Here is a 15,149-nt window from a genome sequence, read left to right on the forward strand (position 1 = left end):
CCACTAATGCCTAGAATCAAAGTATTATATCATTTGCACATCATTCCACTAATACATAGTACAACGTTAAATTATATATTGACTGTAGATTTGTTGTGTATGAAAATTATGTCAAAGTAAACACTGGAGATTAAACAATTATGGAAATTCCCAATGTATAGCATTTAAACTTAGCATTACTACTTGAGTATATGATGCATATGGAGTGTGGTGACACTTGGATAAATCTGAATAGTTATTGAGCCAAACTACCATCATACCTAGTTGTTGTTGGAGTGGAATATAGTGAATGGAATCCCGCAAGACAAGGAGAAAACAAGCAAATTTCAAGTGAAAAAAAAACAGACATGTAGTGACAATTACAAAACATAAAGCAAGGGCTGCATTATGTTGAATTTTGGCTTGTGCATTAACAACTAGTCACATTGGGGGCCGTGCTCATTACACGTCATTTGGAGCAGTTAGAACAGTGACTGTGGTATGATGATGAGCATGTCTGGCTGCAGAGATGAGACACTTGTCATGATCACGAAATTCTGTGTTTAGTGTTGTGATGTATGTATCTTCCTTAGTCTGTAATTACATACAAACCTAAATCTTCATTTCATTTCATTTGATCTGGAACTTTATTGAATGAAAACAAAATAGATACATAATAAATTATTTAATCATGATCATAAGAATAATGTGCAGTGTTGCATGATGGTAGTTTATATCACATGAGGTCTCTGTGGCATACATAGATTGTAATACGCAGTTTTATCCCAGAATTCTTCACTCTTCCATCCACACCAGCCCTGTCAAAAAAACAAAACAATTAATTAAAACACATAATAGCACTTTGCACACAAAAATAATTAATAATAATTAGTAATTAAATTCTATTGATATTATAAATTTTTTTCATACACATATTATAAGTAATACTCATAGTAATAAGGAATAGAGGCATTAGAATTTTCAATTATAGAATAACATATTAAACTATATTAATAAAAACATGTTTTTACGTTACCTTATCTTGAATGACTTTCAAATCTTCACCACCGGTATAATGGGGGTCTAATATTAAAAACTTGACTTGACCTGTGACCTCATTGAAATCAACTCCCAGTATTGTATGGGCCAGCACTCCACCGCCTTTGTGCAATATACACATGTACATGTAAGTAAAAATATGGAGGAAACGTAAACATATCACACGAAACTCTGACTGTAAGTACCCAACACCTTGTCATAAATACTTTTTATGACCAGATTTAAAACACTTTTTACTGTCACCATGATATTACTGTCATAAAAACAGCAATATTGCCATAAGTTGCTGACTGGTTTTCTATGCACATCTGGAGATTGTTATGTGATCAGAACAAGTTGGGTCAAACCAGGGAGCTGTAATGAGATACAGCTCCCTGGTCAAACCAACCTGAATAGGAAATGTCAAACTAATAGTGAGGGACTCAGACATATTGAATATAAATTGAAGATGTAATTATCTTTCAATTTATTTTATTCAATTGTAAAAATTGCTTTATGTCAATGAAAATGTTATCCAAACAAATTAAACAAAATGTATGTCAGTACTGTACTGACGCAGTCTTACAAGTTAGGACACAGTACTTGTATGTCTAGTGCATGGCATAATGCTAGTCAGGTAAGTGCATGAATTTAGCCTTAGAAAAAAATTTCCACGTATTTCTAAGGGCTATGATTTAGCAGAAAGCAGACACTTGTAAAACTGGTTTGATGTAATCTAACAAGTTCTAATCTCATAACCATCTTGAGATGTGTATTGCAAATTAGTCAGCAATTTAACTAGTAATTTTGCTATTTTGATGTTCGAAACAATATGGTGATGAACTTAAAACCCAGTGAAATTGCCCAAAACATCAAAATAGAGAAAATTAAATGTCAGTGAAAATAAATGGTTTTGAAGTAAAATCACAAACAGAAACTTAACCAATCAGGAAATGACAAAATTAATTATATTTGATATATTTCAAAATTGTGTACAAGACACGGAACAGGTGATTTTCAAAATTAGTCATTCCTGCAAGAAAGATACCAGCCCTGCATTAAAGATTATTTTCAAATCCTTTTGTTCCAAGTTAAGTACAAGTAAACAGGGCAAATAAGTTTATTTAGACGATGTCTCATTGTCTCTTTCATTCATTCGTTCTTTGTTTTATGATTGTACTGTCCATGGGAAAGACTTGAACTTCATTCAACAATATTATTTAGTAAAATTGTATTTTCAAAATTTAAATTGAATAGAAAGCCCAGACCATCAGGCATGCAAGTTTCATTTTTACCAGCCAACTGAAAAGTTACCTGTCGAGGCAGACAGTAATTACAAACTCTGAATACAAAAGATATTTTTAAAATTTGGTCTGCAATCAACTTCAGTGAATGAATTGACCAATTCATAGATGACCAGGACACACTATTAATGTTTTGTGATAAAACATAAGTTTACTTCCTAGAATTATTTTGTATGTTTTTTATAATATTTCAGTGTTTGAAGCCATGTAAGTGTACTTACCAATCATTATTGGTGTACCCTGTGTCTGGAAATGTACAGCTAGCTCTCGTCCCTTGTTACCCAAATCAGTACCATTGTTTACAAACATAATTTTACTTGTAACCTGTAGAATATAAAATATTACAACATATGCTATGTTTTTTGTATGGGCTCTGTGCGAGCAGCTGTGGAAGGGTTTAAATTTCACTGATTTAGCATTTAAGGCATATTTAGTGGGTTTTAAATTCACGGTTTTATCATTTAGATAATGTGTTCTATGCTCAATTTTACATATTCACTGCATTTTAATTTAGCGCATTTCCAGTCAGTGAAATAAGCAAAATTAAAACCCAGTGAATAATTAACCCGTTTACAGTATATAAATATATATATACAATGTATATACCGGTATATGTATGTTGCACATTTAGGGGTAGTCTTGGTACACTATTCAACAACTAGCTCAAAGTACAGTTTTATAAGAGTTTTCAACCATTGTTTTCACTGTGATAACAGGGGGTGAGAATGTCAGGATGTTTCCCCCAAAAACCATGTATGGATGTGTTATATAGAATACATTCATACACTTTTAGTGAACATTGTCACACTCCACCCATGTCTGAGTCTAAACATTGACTTTTTAGGAGGTTAAAACTGAATTGAAATTATAAGTCATCTTGTTTCATTATTACAGATTAACGCCATTAGGATACCAAAAATAAATAAAAGTAGTAAATCTTTCAAGAAACAAAAGTCTCAAATTTCATAAACAAGCAGCCTGTCGGCTGAGATAGCTCAGCTGTTAGCAATGCACATGGCAATTAAAGAACAGAAGATATCATTATGAAATGAACAAATCTGAGAGAGGTCCACATGTAGTACCTATATATGTAATATCAAAGCAATTTGACTTGTGGTTTTCAACAAGAAGTCGAAAATATCACTTTTTACCAAAAATATTCATCAAAATTAGAAAATTGAAGATATCATTATGCAATGAACAAATCTGAGAGAGGTCCACATGTAGTACCTATATATGTAATATCAAAGCAATTTGACTTGCGGTTTTCAACAAGAAGTTGAAAATATCTTTTTTTACCAACAAGCAGCCTCTTGGCTGAGATAGCTCCACTGTTAGCAATGCACATTTCAATTAAAGAACAAAAGATATCATTAGAAAATGAACAATATGCATAGTACCAATGCAATGGGACTTTCTGTTTTCAACAAGAATTCAAAAATATCATTTTTGACCATAAATGATTGTGGTTTTTAACAAGAAGAAAATATCACTTTTTACCAAAAATGACAAAAATATTCACCAAAATTAGAGAATTGAAGATATCATTACAAAATTAACAAATCTGAGAGAGATCCACATATAGTACCTATATATGTAATATCAAAGCAATTGGACTCGTGGTTTTTAACAAGAAGTCGAAAATATCACTTTTTACCAAAAATGACAAAAATATTCACCAAAATTAGAGAATTGATCATGAAATGAACAAATCTGAAAGACGTCTACCCAAGGTACATATACACCAAGTATCAACGCATTCAGGCTTGTAGTTTTCATGAAGAAGTCGAAAAAGTAAAACATTGACACGGACGACAGACACCAACGGACAATCACTCATATGATAAACTCCGCTCGACAAAGTCGACAGCGGAGCTAAAAATTGTCAAAATTTCTTTTCTTCATATCTCAAAATTGTGCTCTGTGTCATGGGATTAAAAATCCAAACTATTATTGATATGAATCTAATATTGTTAAAACATTTCAAAAAAAATTGAAATTTCATTTTGTCAGTTTCCAGTGTGATAGTTTTCCATTATGTACAATATGAAGTTCTCTCCCATGATGCATTGCATTTGTGCAGTAGTTAGAAATATAAATTTGGCATGAAGCGCCTTCATGTATTAGAGTATGTAAATATCATGAGTGAATAATTCTTTACGGAGATGAATTGTTAAAAAAAAAAATTAAAACTTTTTTTTTATTGCAGTGAAAAACAATCATTAGAGTGGTAACATAGTTGTAGAGTTAAAACTTTAAATAAAAGTAATTTTAAACAAAACAAGTTTTAAATACGAAGGCATAACAAAGAATAACTACATTGTATTTTTATTTCTTGTTATTATGAAACATCAAGATGGACTGATGTCATATGAATGTGACATTTGCCAAGTGGTTGATTTACTAAAAGAATATGATAATGGTAATTTTGTGTTTTGTATAATTTTTTGGACTCTATCGCAATACTAATTAAAATATAAAATTAAGCACAATGTGCACTGTATTTAGAGGGATTTGCAATCACACACCCTCAATAACAAGATGCAGCTGACTCTTTGACAATTACAATTACACTTCAAAACACAATTAATTGATGTACAAACCCCAAGTAGTTGATCAAGACATGTGCTGACTTCTATGGAACCAATCCATTGTCTACTACCAACAAATTTACTTGGTTTATCACCAACATCTACCAATGCCTGAAATAAATAACAAATCCACAGTTAAAGCGCAGTGGTCGTCTGGCAGTGCGTGTTCGAATTTCATGTAAATAAACAATGTATTTTACACACGTTGTATACGTCGCTATGAGTCCAATATCAAACAGGACACGATGCGACGACTACCGCCCTTTAAACATCATGGTGTAACCAGTCAAATACAAACATACTTCCAACCCATAATTTGTTGTAACATTTTGCCCATTCTCATGCATGTTTTTAACATCACAAGGTGGAGCATTTATTAAGTCACATGTAAAGACTCCAGAAATGTCCAAGAATCTCACTCATTTTGGTTTCCACAATCAAACCATTCAATGATAACTGACAACTGTGATACTGTAGAATATTTTATTTTTGCTTGGAATTAATAAAATCCAGCGAATATACCTTTTTTCCTATATTTTACATTCAACTTGTCAAAAATCGGTGAAAATAAATTCTATACAAAGCACCAAAAATGTCTTTTCAGCGAAAATTTATTCCAGCTAAAATAAGTATTTTAGAGTACTATTTGTCTGAACAAGTTTGATTGACGGGTACATGGGACAAAATAGGAATTTCAACTTATCGCATACCAAACATGGATTTATGAAAGTTATAACCTTTGCTACAAACCTATGCACAACGCCTGCTGAAAGCCTTCATGGAACGCAGAAATGAAAGGGAAAAAATGCCAACAGTAGGCAATGTGATAACTACACTACAACTATGTTGTGTATACGTACCTGCTGTATTTCCTTATGCGTAGGTACCGGTCTGTCGACATAACCCTGATGTCGAAACCATGAGCATATCGTCTGTAAGGATCTATAAGCACATCCCCATCCGTTGTCATCGATACGATCCTGCATGTAATGATGGTAGGAATACACACCACTCACTATGTACATCTGTCCATCTATAAGAAAACAGACATTGTCGATGATGACATAGTCCTTGTTTGTATAATAGACACATTTGCATGATTACTGAACGACATGTATGGCTCTGTGAAACTGCATTTGTATAAACAAGATGGCCGCCAGTCAGATATTTTGGATTTGATGGTGGTAATAATGCATCTGCATTTGTCCGATATGATGTCCGATGTGTGAAATTCGAACTTGAAGGGTCCAACCATGTCGCATATATGAATACGAAACAACACTCATAAAAGTGCATCAAGGTCTCATTATGTTCAACATATGTACGGAGATTAAACGGAACCAGTTTTTGTGTGACTGAGGTCGAGTTCCAGATTACCGATAGTATAAATGTGTGATTATGAAACATTTTTGGCCTTGAACGAAATCAGAATCAGATCATGAAACAAATACATGTGCATATGTGAGATACAACTTGATATAGATGGATGCATTCATAAAATGATGTATACATGCATGCATGGAAGTCAATCGATAATTCTTGTTTTTGAACTAAATTGCATATAAAGCCAAATAAAACAAATTGGTTGTTTTCGGTAACAGTCTAGACAAATACTGGGTAGGTAGGAAATTTTATTTTATTGTATTTTTCATTTAATTTTACTAGGTTTTTGTGAACATAATCATGGTTGAACTACAAATGTAAAAAATAACATCTATGTTATTTTTTTGAATATATTTAATCTTACAAACATCTAAGTCCTTAGACCATAGCCAATTTGCATAGAGTGCATTTACATAAAATACCCGATCTCCCCTACCCCATCCCCCTCGTTTGCAGATTTTTGTCTTTGACAGCTTGTAAGAAAATATTATTATTATTTCTCTTGGGTGATTTTTCATCAATATTTATGAGTGAAGTAGTTGACAGACTGTAACTATCAAATCAGTTCTACTGAAAATTGGGGCCAGTGTTTATCAAATACCCCCGGTACTGTCAACAACATTTTGGCGAGTTTCCTAAGTTTGAGAAAGATGCAAAAGTGGGAAAAATTTTGTTTCAGCAACAAGAGATATATTAGCAGCATTTCATGAAATTCCAATGTTAAAAGTACAGACACTAGAATTGATGGATTTTACTGCAAATGCATCTATGAAAGAAAAACAACCTACAGTGTGTATATACATATGCAGCAGTTTGCCCTCTAACTAAAGCTGATTTTTTTGGGAACCCGAGTCAAAATGGAATCCCCAAATTCAAGTCAGCTTACCGGTAGTGATGGCTTGGGAGGTAGGTCTTCAAGAAAAATAAAATGGTTTCATGTGACTGTATATGGAACTGGAGACACGAAAATCCGAAAATGAACAATTTTCTGTTGAATCAAAGATGCGCTAGTGAATAAGCACAACAGTTGTATCAAAGCAAATCTAGCGGCACATCATATTGGTATAGAGGGCTACTAGTTTGCGGCGAAATTCATCGATTCATGTGTCTGTGGTCAAAAGTGGATTAGTCACGTCAATCTTTGTACTATACTTTGCAAGCAAGCTTCAGTCGAGAGTGCTGATCAAATCTTGGGAATTTGGGATTACACATTGGTAATGACATGTATGTAGACAATTTCATACCTCCAGACTGTGGTAGTCCTATGTGTGTGTTTGTTAGGTAACCTTCCTTGTTTCTTTCCTCAGTAAATACGTATCTTCTAGTTCGCCGTAATAATGGTTTGTCCAATGGTATGACAAGCTTAGTGTGAAGATTTCTACGATGCGATTCTGAAAATATAATAACAAGAGTTTTGTTGCATCACTTTAATAAATTCTCATTTTACATATTTTTACATATTTGATATAAGATGTTACAAAAGAAAATAAAAGCATGGTGTATACTAACACCATTCAGTTACAGCGTGCCATAATTTTGCGGTATTTTACAGGGTATTTTCATCCTACCATATTAAGAAATGCGAATTCCAAATATGGATTGAGTATGCACGTAAGCGTCCTCTAATAATAAAAAAAAAACATGGCTGCCACGAGGGTTTGACCGGATTCCACACAAAGAATTTCGCTAAACCTGTTCTAAACATTTTGGATTTTGGCATTCCAATGATGTATCCTTGGGAAGAAAAGATGTATAATAATAAGGTTATTACGAGGATACCTCAAAGTATGCACTCAGACAGTACGCCATCGCATCGGTTGATACTTACGATGTAATGTCTTCATGCATTATTTGAGGTATCCTTGTAATAACCTCAAAGTGATACATGTTTTGTCTGTTTTAGAATAATTTTATCATTGTTTCCTATGACAAGGATACCAGTATAACTCAATATCTCTAAATTTTGCTTTGTCACATATGGTGAAAAAAAGATATATAATGTCTTACAAAGTACTTTTTGATATGGTACTAATGGACAATATTTTTAGTGGGGTTTTAATGAGATTATGTGTCAATGTGGTCTCTGGAAACCACTGCTAAAATGGCATTTCATTTGTATTCTTTCACTAATTTTTCAACAAAAAACACTGTTCATATATTGTTGACTAATACTAAATTGAATAATTGTAAACAGATTTTGACACAAAACATTGCTACCGCTATATGCGTATAAATATGCACACATGCAACAAATTTGCGAGTAGCATTCTACTTTAAAGAAGCATTATTATCTCACACACTTGTTTGTAAAAACTTGAGCAAAAGGGGATAGATTATTTGGAAATGTTCGGAACAATGTTCTTAAATTCTCAGTAGATGGGATTAATATGGTGACAAAATTCCATTTTTGGGTTGTACTACTAGTAGTTCTCAAATTACCCACCAATTAAATTTGAGTTCTTCACACAATGTAATTAAAAGTAAAATGATTTGTCAATTACAATTAGATGTACAATTAACTAACAATATCAATAATAATAATTACCAAGTTCTTCTTCTGATTTATCTCTTGGATAAACAACATTAAGAAGATGTTGAAAACCAGGAATACTGAAGTGATATGACTCCGGAATGTGAAACTTTTCATTCTATGAAATAGAAAATTATATTTTGGGATGTTTACAACATGTATACAATCTGATGAAACAAAAAAAAAGTAAGGTCTCATTGGTTGTTCAGAAGCAGTGTATAATATTTCCTCATATTTGTTCTATCTCCAAATTGAAGTGCATGTAAACCTAAATATGGCAACTGTCATACTGTAAAACCATTTATTTTCACTGACATGTAATTTCAATATTTGGATGTTTTGAGCATATTCACTGTATTTTAATATCACAAATTTGTCAAGGAAACAATCAGTTTTGTTATTTTACACCTAGATTCAGTGTAATTTACTTAACAGCAAAAATAGCAAAATTAAAACCCAGTGAATAATTAATGCATTTACAGTAGCACTGAGAATCATTCATTTTGATCACAGAAATACCTCTGTAGTGTATGTCATTGCATGTGATACTATTATAATATGATACAATAGAAGAAAATCTGTTGCATAATGGGTTATAAAAATCTGACATATTTTGACCATAAACTTGGTGTACATTCCAAATATAACATTCCATAAATATTGACTCCTGTCATTGATGTAATTGCACTTTCTACTTATAAACCATATATAGTTTTTTGATTTTTTTGTTTGTTTTGTTAAAAAACATTTCATTTTATACTCAAATACGCTGGTTCAACAGGAAAACCGATATATGTACTTGAAATGAGAGGTTGATAAGTGTGACTCACACTGAGCCAGCCATATATTAACCTTCTCACCAGCAGAATTTCTCGCCTAAATCTGTCTGCACTTTTTTCTCATATTCTTCAATATTTCTGGGAATGAACCCTAATTTTGAAGCCAACAGACAGAATTTGAGTCAATTTTCAGTTTTTACTAAAAAAATGTGGCTATTTTTGTCCCAAACTTCTGAAGTAAAGTGCAGACTATAAACATGACTATTTTGTGAATTTGTAATGAAAAGAGGGAATTGGTGGTGAAAAGGTTAATTTTACAGAAAACAGTATCATAACAAACCTGGTAGTACGTCAACATACAATCTTCCATTGCAATGAGCTGATTTGATATACCCTTGGAAAACAACCTGGGTAACTGGGAAACTGGAGTGGTTTTGGTCGTCATGACAACAACATCAATATTTAAAGGTATACTTGTATAGGTGAAGTCATCTGCATAATTGAGAAAAGGGATGAATTAATATGTGTGTATACTACCAGATTATATATTATTATAATAGTATATAGTATATTACTACCAATTATTTTTAAAGCAAATAGTTAGAAACTTAAGAACAAGTCGAATGATGCCTACCGGTATATATTTTTGACAAAATTTACATTGGATGTGTTCTTATTGTTATGACTTGTTAAACAACAACAAATGTAAAATACGGATTTCCATAGCTTCTTTCAACTGTAGTAAGAGACTTTGTCTGGAATATCATGTTCTCACATGTTCATATACTAATACACACTTACTTTGTTCACAGTGTATAACTGGTGTGCAGTCCGGCACATCATCAGCAGATGAACTGAGTTGATGTAAGAGATGTACATTAACACTCTCCTGTAAAAAAAAAAAAACATCGTAACCATTAGCATCTTCAGAAAACTAGTACAAAGTGCACTTATTTCATTACTTTTTTTAAAGCGGGGGAGTCGTCACCTATGCATGCATCAGATGGCCATAGCGTGTCATAGTTTACAAACAAGTTTTCTTTGCGTTCTTAGCATGTGCTTTTATCGTTGCTCGTGACGACTCTCTCGCTTTAATATAAATTGCTTGGCAGAACAGTGACTTATTCTGCAATACAGGAATGACAAATGTGATTGGTTATTCATGAATCACATGTGATATTTCAATCAATGAACATGGTTGTAATGTGAGAAACATAGCTTGCATTCACAACTGATAAATAATTATCGCAAAAAGTCTTGAATTACCAAGTCTAACAAATAATTTGTTCTGCAAAGTTTTTCTATTTACTAGTATGTATGTAAATCTGAGTGTATAACAGGCTCTTAGCAGCTTCTGATATTTTGCTGCATAAACATTCATGTTTTGGCCAGCCTCCTACACATACATGCACGGATGTGATATCAGAATCACATTAATATTTCAATATTACTAGAAATGAACCCTAATTTTGAAGCCAGCTGACAAAATTTGAGTAAATTTTCAGTTTTTACTTGAAAAGTTTGGCTATTTTTGTCCCAATCTTCTGAAGGAAATTGCAGACTTAAACATGATGTGATAAAAATAGGAAACTGGTGGCGAAAAGTTTAAATCTGCCTCACATACCACAGATGCCTTGGATCTATTCTTGCCCTTCTTTTTCCCTCCTTTTGCTTTCACAATAGTATCAAAGTCATCATCTTCTTCCAAATAGATATGTTCTAATATTCTCTCACATGGTGTTTCTCTGGACATCTCAGTGACTGTCACATCATCCACACTATGATCACATTTCATGACCAGACTACTGTTCTCTATGTGATATGCTGATGATGGAGAAGCGATTTTATCGCAAAGTTCTTCAATTTCAACAGAAAGGGATTCAAGTGCATCTGTTGAGAAGATAAAAAATGTCATATTCATATTTGCCCCAATTTTTTTTATATCAGAATTATTATATGATAACTATTATGCAAAAAAAAATGTGTTATATGTGCATTTGTTTGAAACATGTTTACTGGCATCCCACATTCTGATGTCTTCTTTTCTGGTGAAATTTGAGTCACACATACATCACGTTCAAAGAGGTTCATTTATATCTAATGCTGCAACGAAGTAGCACATGACAGAAACAGGACATGCCAATAAACGCAAAAGATCGCACACAAAAACTGGATGACAAAAGGTGTAAAATTATACAACCTCACCTTTCGGTTTCATATAGTCAAATTGCAGAAGCAGATTAGCTTTGATGCGAAATGTCATCATTTCATCCGGTAAATGACTATCATCAACAATGTTCACTTCACAGTTTTCAGCTTGTCCATTACTGGGATGGTACCAGTAAAATGAACTCTCATCTATGGTAACATTGTCATGCTCTATGTGGAGGACAAGCAGTTTGTCAGATCCAAGAAAATCCTTGAAGATAACATAGAGATGTATTATAATTTCACGAGTTTAGAAAAATAGCATCACCATATTTACTTTATTAAAAGTGCCCAATAGAAGAGCATACAAAAATTGCATTTATTGTATTATGGATCATTGAAATATGATTTATTTTTACCACAGACACAACTCTTTGATTTACGTAAGTTCATGTATTAATAGAGCAAATACTGTATATACTTACAGTCTTTTTTTCCTGACTCAATATGTTAAATTGGGCACAGTAAAAAAGTCAGTCTCTCACTAGAAATTTGTTACACTATTTATTTGGATTTAAATTATTTTCTTACCTTTGTATCCACTGGAATCAACTTTCTGCACTTCCTAAGAACATTTTCTGGCGATGGTTGAGAATGTACAAGATAAAATATGCCATATATTTCCAGACCTGGGAAGAAAATTATAATGGATTATAAGATTATAAACAAAAAGAAAAGTTAGTAAGTCTGAAGTTTTACACCAATCTGCTAAATTAAATCATGGTCACATGCTATATACTAAAAAAAAAATAACACATGTAAAATACATTGGTTGTTAGAAAAATTCGAACATGCATTGTATGACAAATGTGGTGCTAAAATACACACCTAAATAATAACGAAATACTTGATATGTGATAAGTGATATGTATAGGTAGTTGGTAAATAAAGATGTAGGTTACAGTTATACACTACAATATTATATTGACTATATAAAACCACTATTCACATCACATAAAGCACACTGTATCTCATATTCACTCAAAATGTACTAAAACCCTCTTAAACCATCGCTGTAATTGTTTTTGAATGCATGCTTTATATATTTGTATAAGAGAATGTGGGGAAAAAGTAAATTTGATATTTTCAAAGAAAAAAAAACGTTTACTACATCCTTTATAATGACATTGTACAACAGACCCAATCTGCATATCATTATCATAACAGAAGATGCTTTGTTTCATTATTTGCATATCTAAAAAATTATGGCACATTAAGTAAATAGGTGAACCGTCCAATCAAAACCATGTTTGAAGAACACAGTCATGTGGTTGCCACAAATAAAAGCTTGTCATATAATTTATGTTTTCAGGCATACATATAAAATAAGTTGAAACACAGCAATATGTGATTTCAGAAGAAGTTAGATCGAAGCTTTAGATCAGCCACCTGTTTAGCTGTCTTTAGGACAGGTACTCTAGATTTCAGATAGATTATAAATGCCAACAAGCTATTCAATCTATTGATAGATTGATAATTTTCTTTTGGCAGATACTTTTATTTTTACTGAATCTAACCTGAGTCTGATCCTGAAAATAATGTAAACAGTGTAAAGTACCAAAGTTGTTCCTGATATTCAATATGGGTCCAATATTACGTACACATTGTAAGTAAAATACATATACTGTAAAATGTAAAAAATAAAATTAATTTTCGCTGAAAAGGCTTTTTGGGTGTTTTGTATGGAATTTATTTTCACTGATTTTCGACAAGTTGAATGTGAAATATAGGAAAAAAGGTATATTCGCTGGATTTTATTTTTCACTGAATCAGGCCTTCTGTGAAAATAGCGAAAATAAATTCCAAGCGGAAATTAAGTATTTTACAGTAGTTTGTTTACGCAAATTTCAAATGTGCACTGCCAGATGCCAATTTATTACCAAATGAGCTGGAAAATATAAATATAAAGAACACACAGGGATTTGTTTAAACTAGGGAACAGGGGTGTAGCGCCCTCATGCCATGGCTATGCGCAGATCCTCTGGCAACCATAAAATTCTGATTGACCAGGGATCACATGTGTGGCCACATTCTTCAACTGTGACATGTCTGTTAGTAATTTTGGTCCCAAGGAAGCCAAAGAATGCTCCATTTTAACTTAGAATTATTAAAAACTTCACAATCTGGTAGGGAAAACCCCCATTTGGTGGCGCCGCTGAATTGCAGTGCTCCCTCTTGCAGTTTTTTTCTGGAAAAACCCTGACACAATAAGATAAAGAAAGCTGTATAGCCAGGAACTTACCAGCCGGAATAAGACTTTGCGTTTTTTTAACTTGCTCAGCAAAGTATTGTGCAGTGGAGCAGGATATACAACTAATAATATTACAACTTTTATCTTTTGACTGATAACCAATAAGAAATCCCAAAGTATCTCCTTCCAATTTGTCTGTGTGTAAACTTAGTTTCTAGTGAAAATAAAACACATACACAGATATGTCAAAATGACCAAAACATGACTAAAAACATGTATGCATTTACAGCTACATGATTATCTATCTGAATATGAAATGTGATAACACAAATGTGGCAATAGTAAAACCGGAAACAAGCAGCAATGAGAGGCTGATAACATTTTTAGAGGGGGGGTTGGTTTTATTGAGGTATGACGGATAACATTTATTCATCATCTGCAGATAATACAGCATGGGAATGAAACTTAATAAACATCAGCATAATATACAGATATAATTTGACAAAATAAAAAAAATCTGTGTTTCCGGTAACCCCTACCTACCAATTTTGTTTGGTGTGTGTGTGGGGGGGGGGGGGGGGGGGTAATTTATACAATCAAATCAAATTACGAGATTATTTTTCACATCTGATGTTAAACCATGAAAATGTTCTCACAAAAGAGCACTATCCATTGAAAATATAAAATAATATAAAAATGCCTGTCCACCTACCTACCCACATTTGTTTTATTTTACTTTAGTGACATATGGTTGCACTTGAGCGCAACTGAATTGGGAGACTGTTATATTTCCTTTTAAAATGGTCAAATCTCTTGATGATTCAAGTATGAGAGTAGTATGTGAGTGTGGCTAAATGCAGTCACAATTCTATATCGTCATCACTCTAAACAGTAAACTACTGTACATGCATTTATGACTGGGGTTGAATGACATAGATCATAATCATTATTATCAATTAGCGTTATTATTAATATTATCGATAAATAAGCATTTACAACGTATGTGTGGTGATAATTTCCCGATATGCATTCAGGTAAAAATCGAAACAATAGCGTAAACCACTTACGTTAACAACATTTTCACGAAAAATGTTCACACCAGTGATAGGATGAGACATTTTGGACTTTACTTCCGGAACATGTATA

At 32.7% G+C, this 15,149-nt stretch overlaps 1 protein-coding gene across 1 annotated transcript; it reads right to left on the minus strand.

Moving 5' to 3' along the window:
- Window positions 1-602: 602 nt before the first annotated feature.
- LOC100374931 (ufm1-specific protease 2-like) lies at window positions 603-15,145 on the minus strand. The gene is made up of 14 exons (XM_085498497.1): window positions 15,071-15,145; window positions 14,055-14,217; window positions 12,344-12,441; window positions 11,810-12,023; window positions 11,229-11,494; window positions 10,406-10,493; window positions 9,945-10,096; window positions 8,841-8,943; window positions 7,540-7,686; window positions 5,773-5,945; window positions 4,925-5,023; window positions 2,543-2,645; window positions 1,016-1,140; window positions 603-797 (listed from the first exon to the last, which is right to left on the minus strand). The coding sequence occupies exons 1-14, from the start codon at window positions 15,119-15,121 to the stop codon at window positions 711-713; spliced, it is 1,869 nt and encodes a 622-aa protein (XP_085354623.1). The 5' UTR covers window positions 15,122-15,145; the 3' UTR covers window positions 603-710.
- Between the last annotated feature and the right edge of the window lie 4 nt (window positions 15,146-15,149).

Source organism: Saccoglossus kowalevskii, chromosome 4 (assembly GCF_978046115.1).
Source record: "Saccoglossus kowalevskii chromosome 4, keSacKowa6.1, whole genome shotgun sequence".
NCBI lineage: Eukaryota > Metazoa > Hemichordata > Enteropneusta > Harrimaniidae > Saccoglossus > Saccoglossus kowalevskii.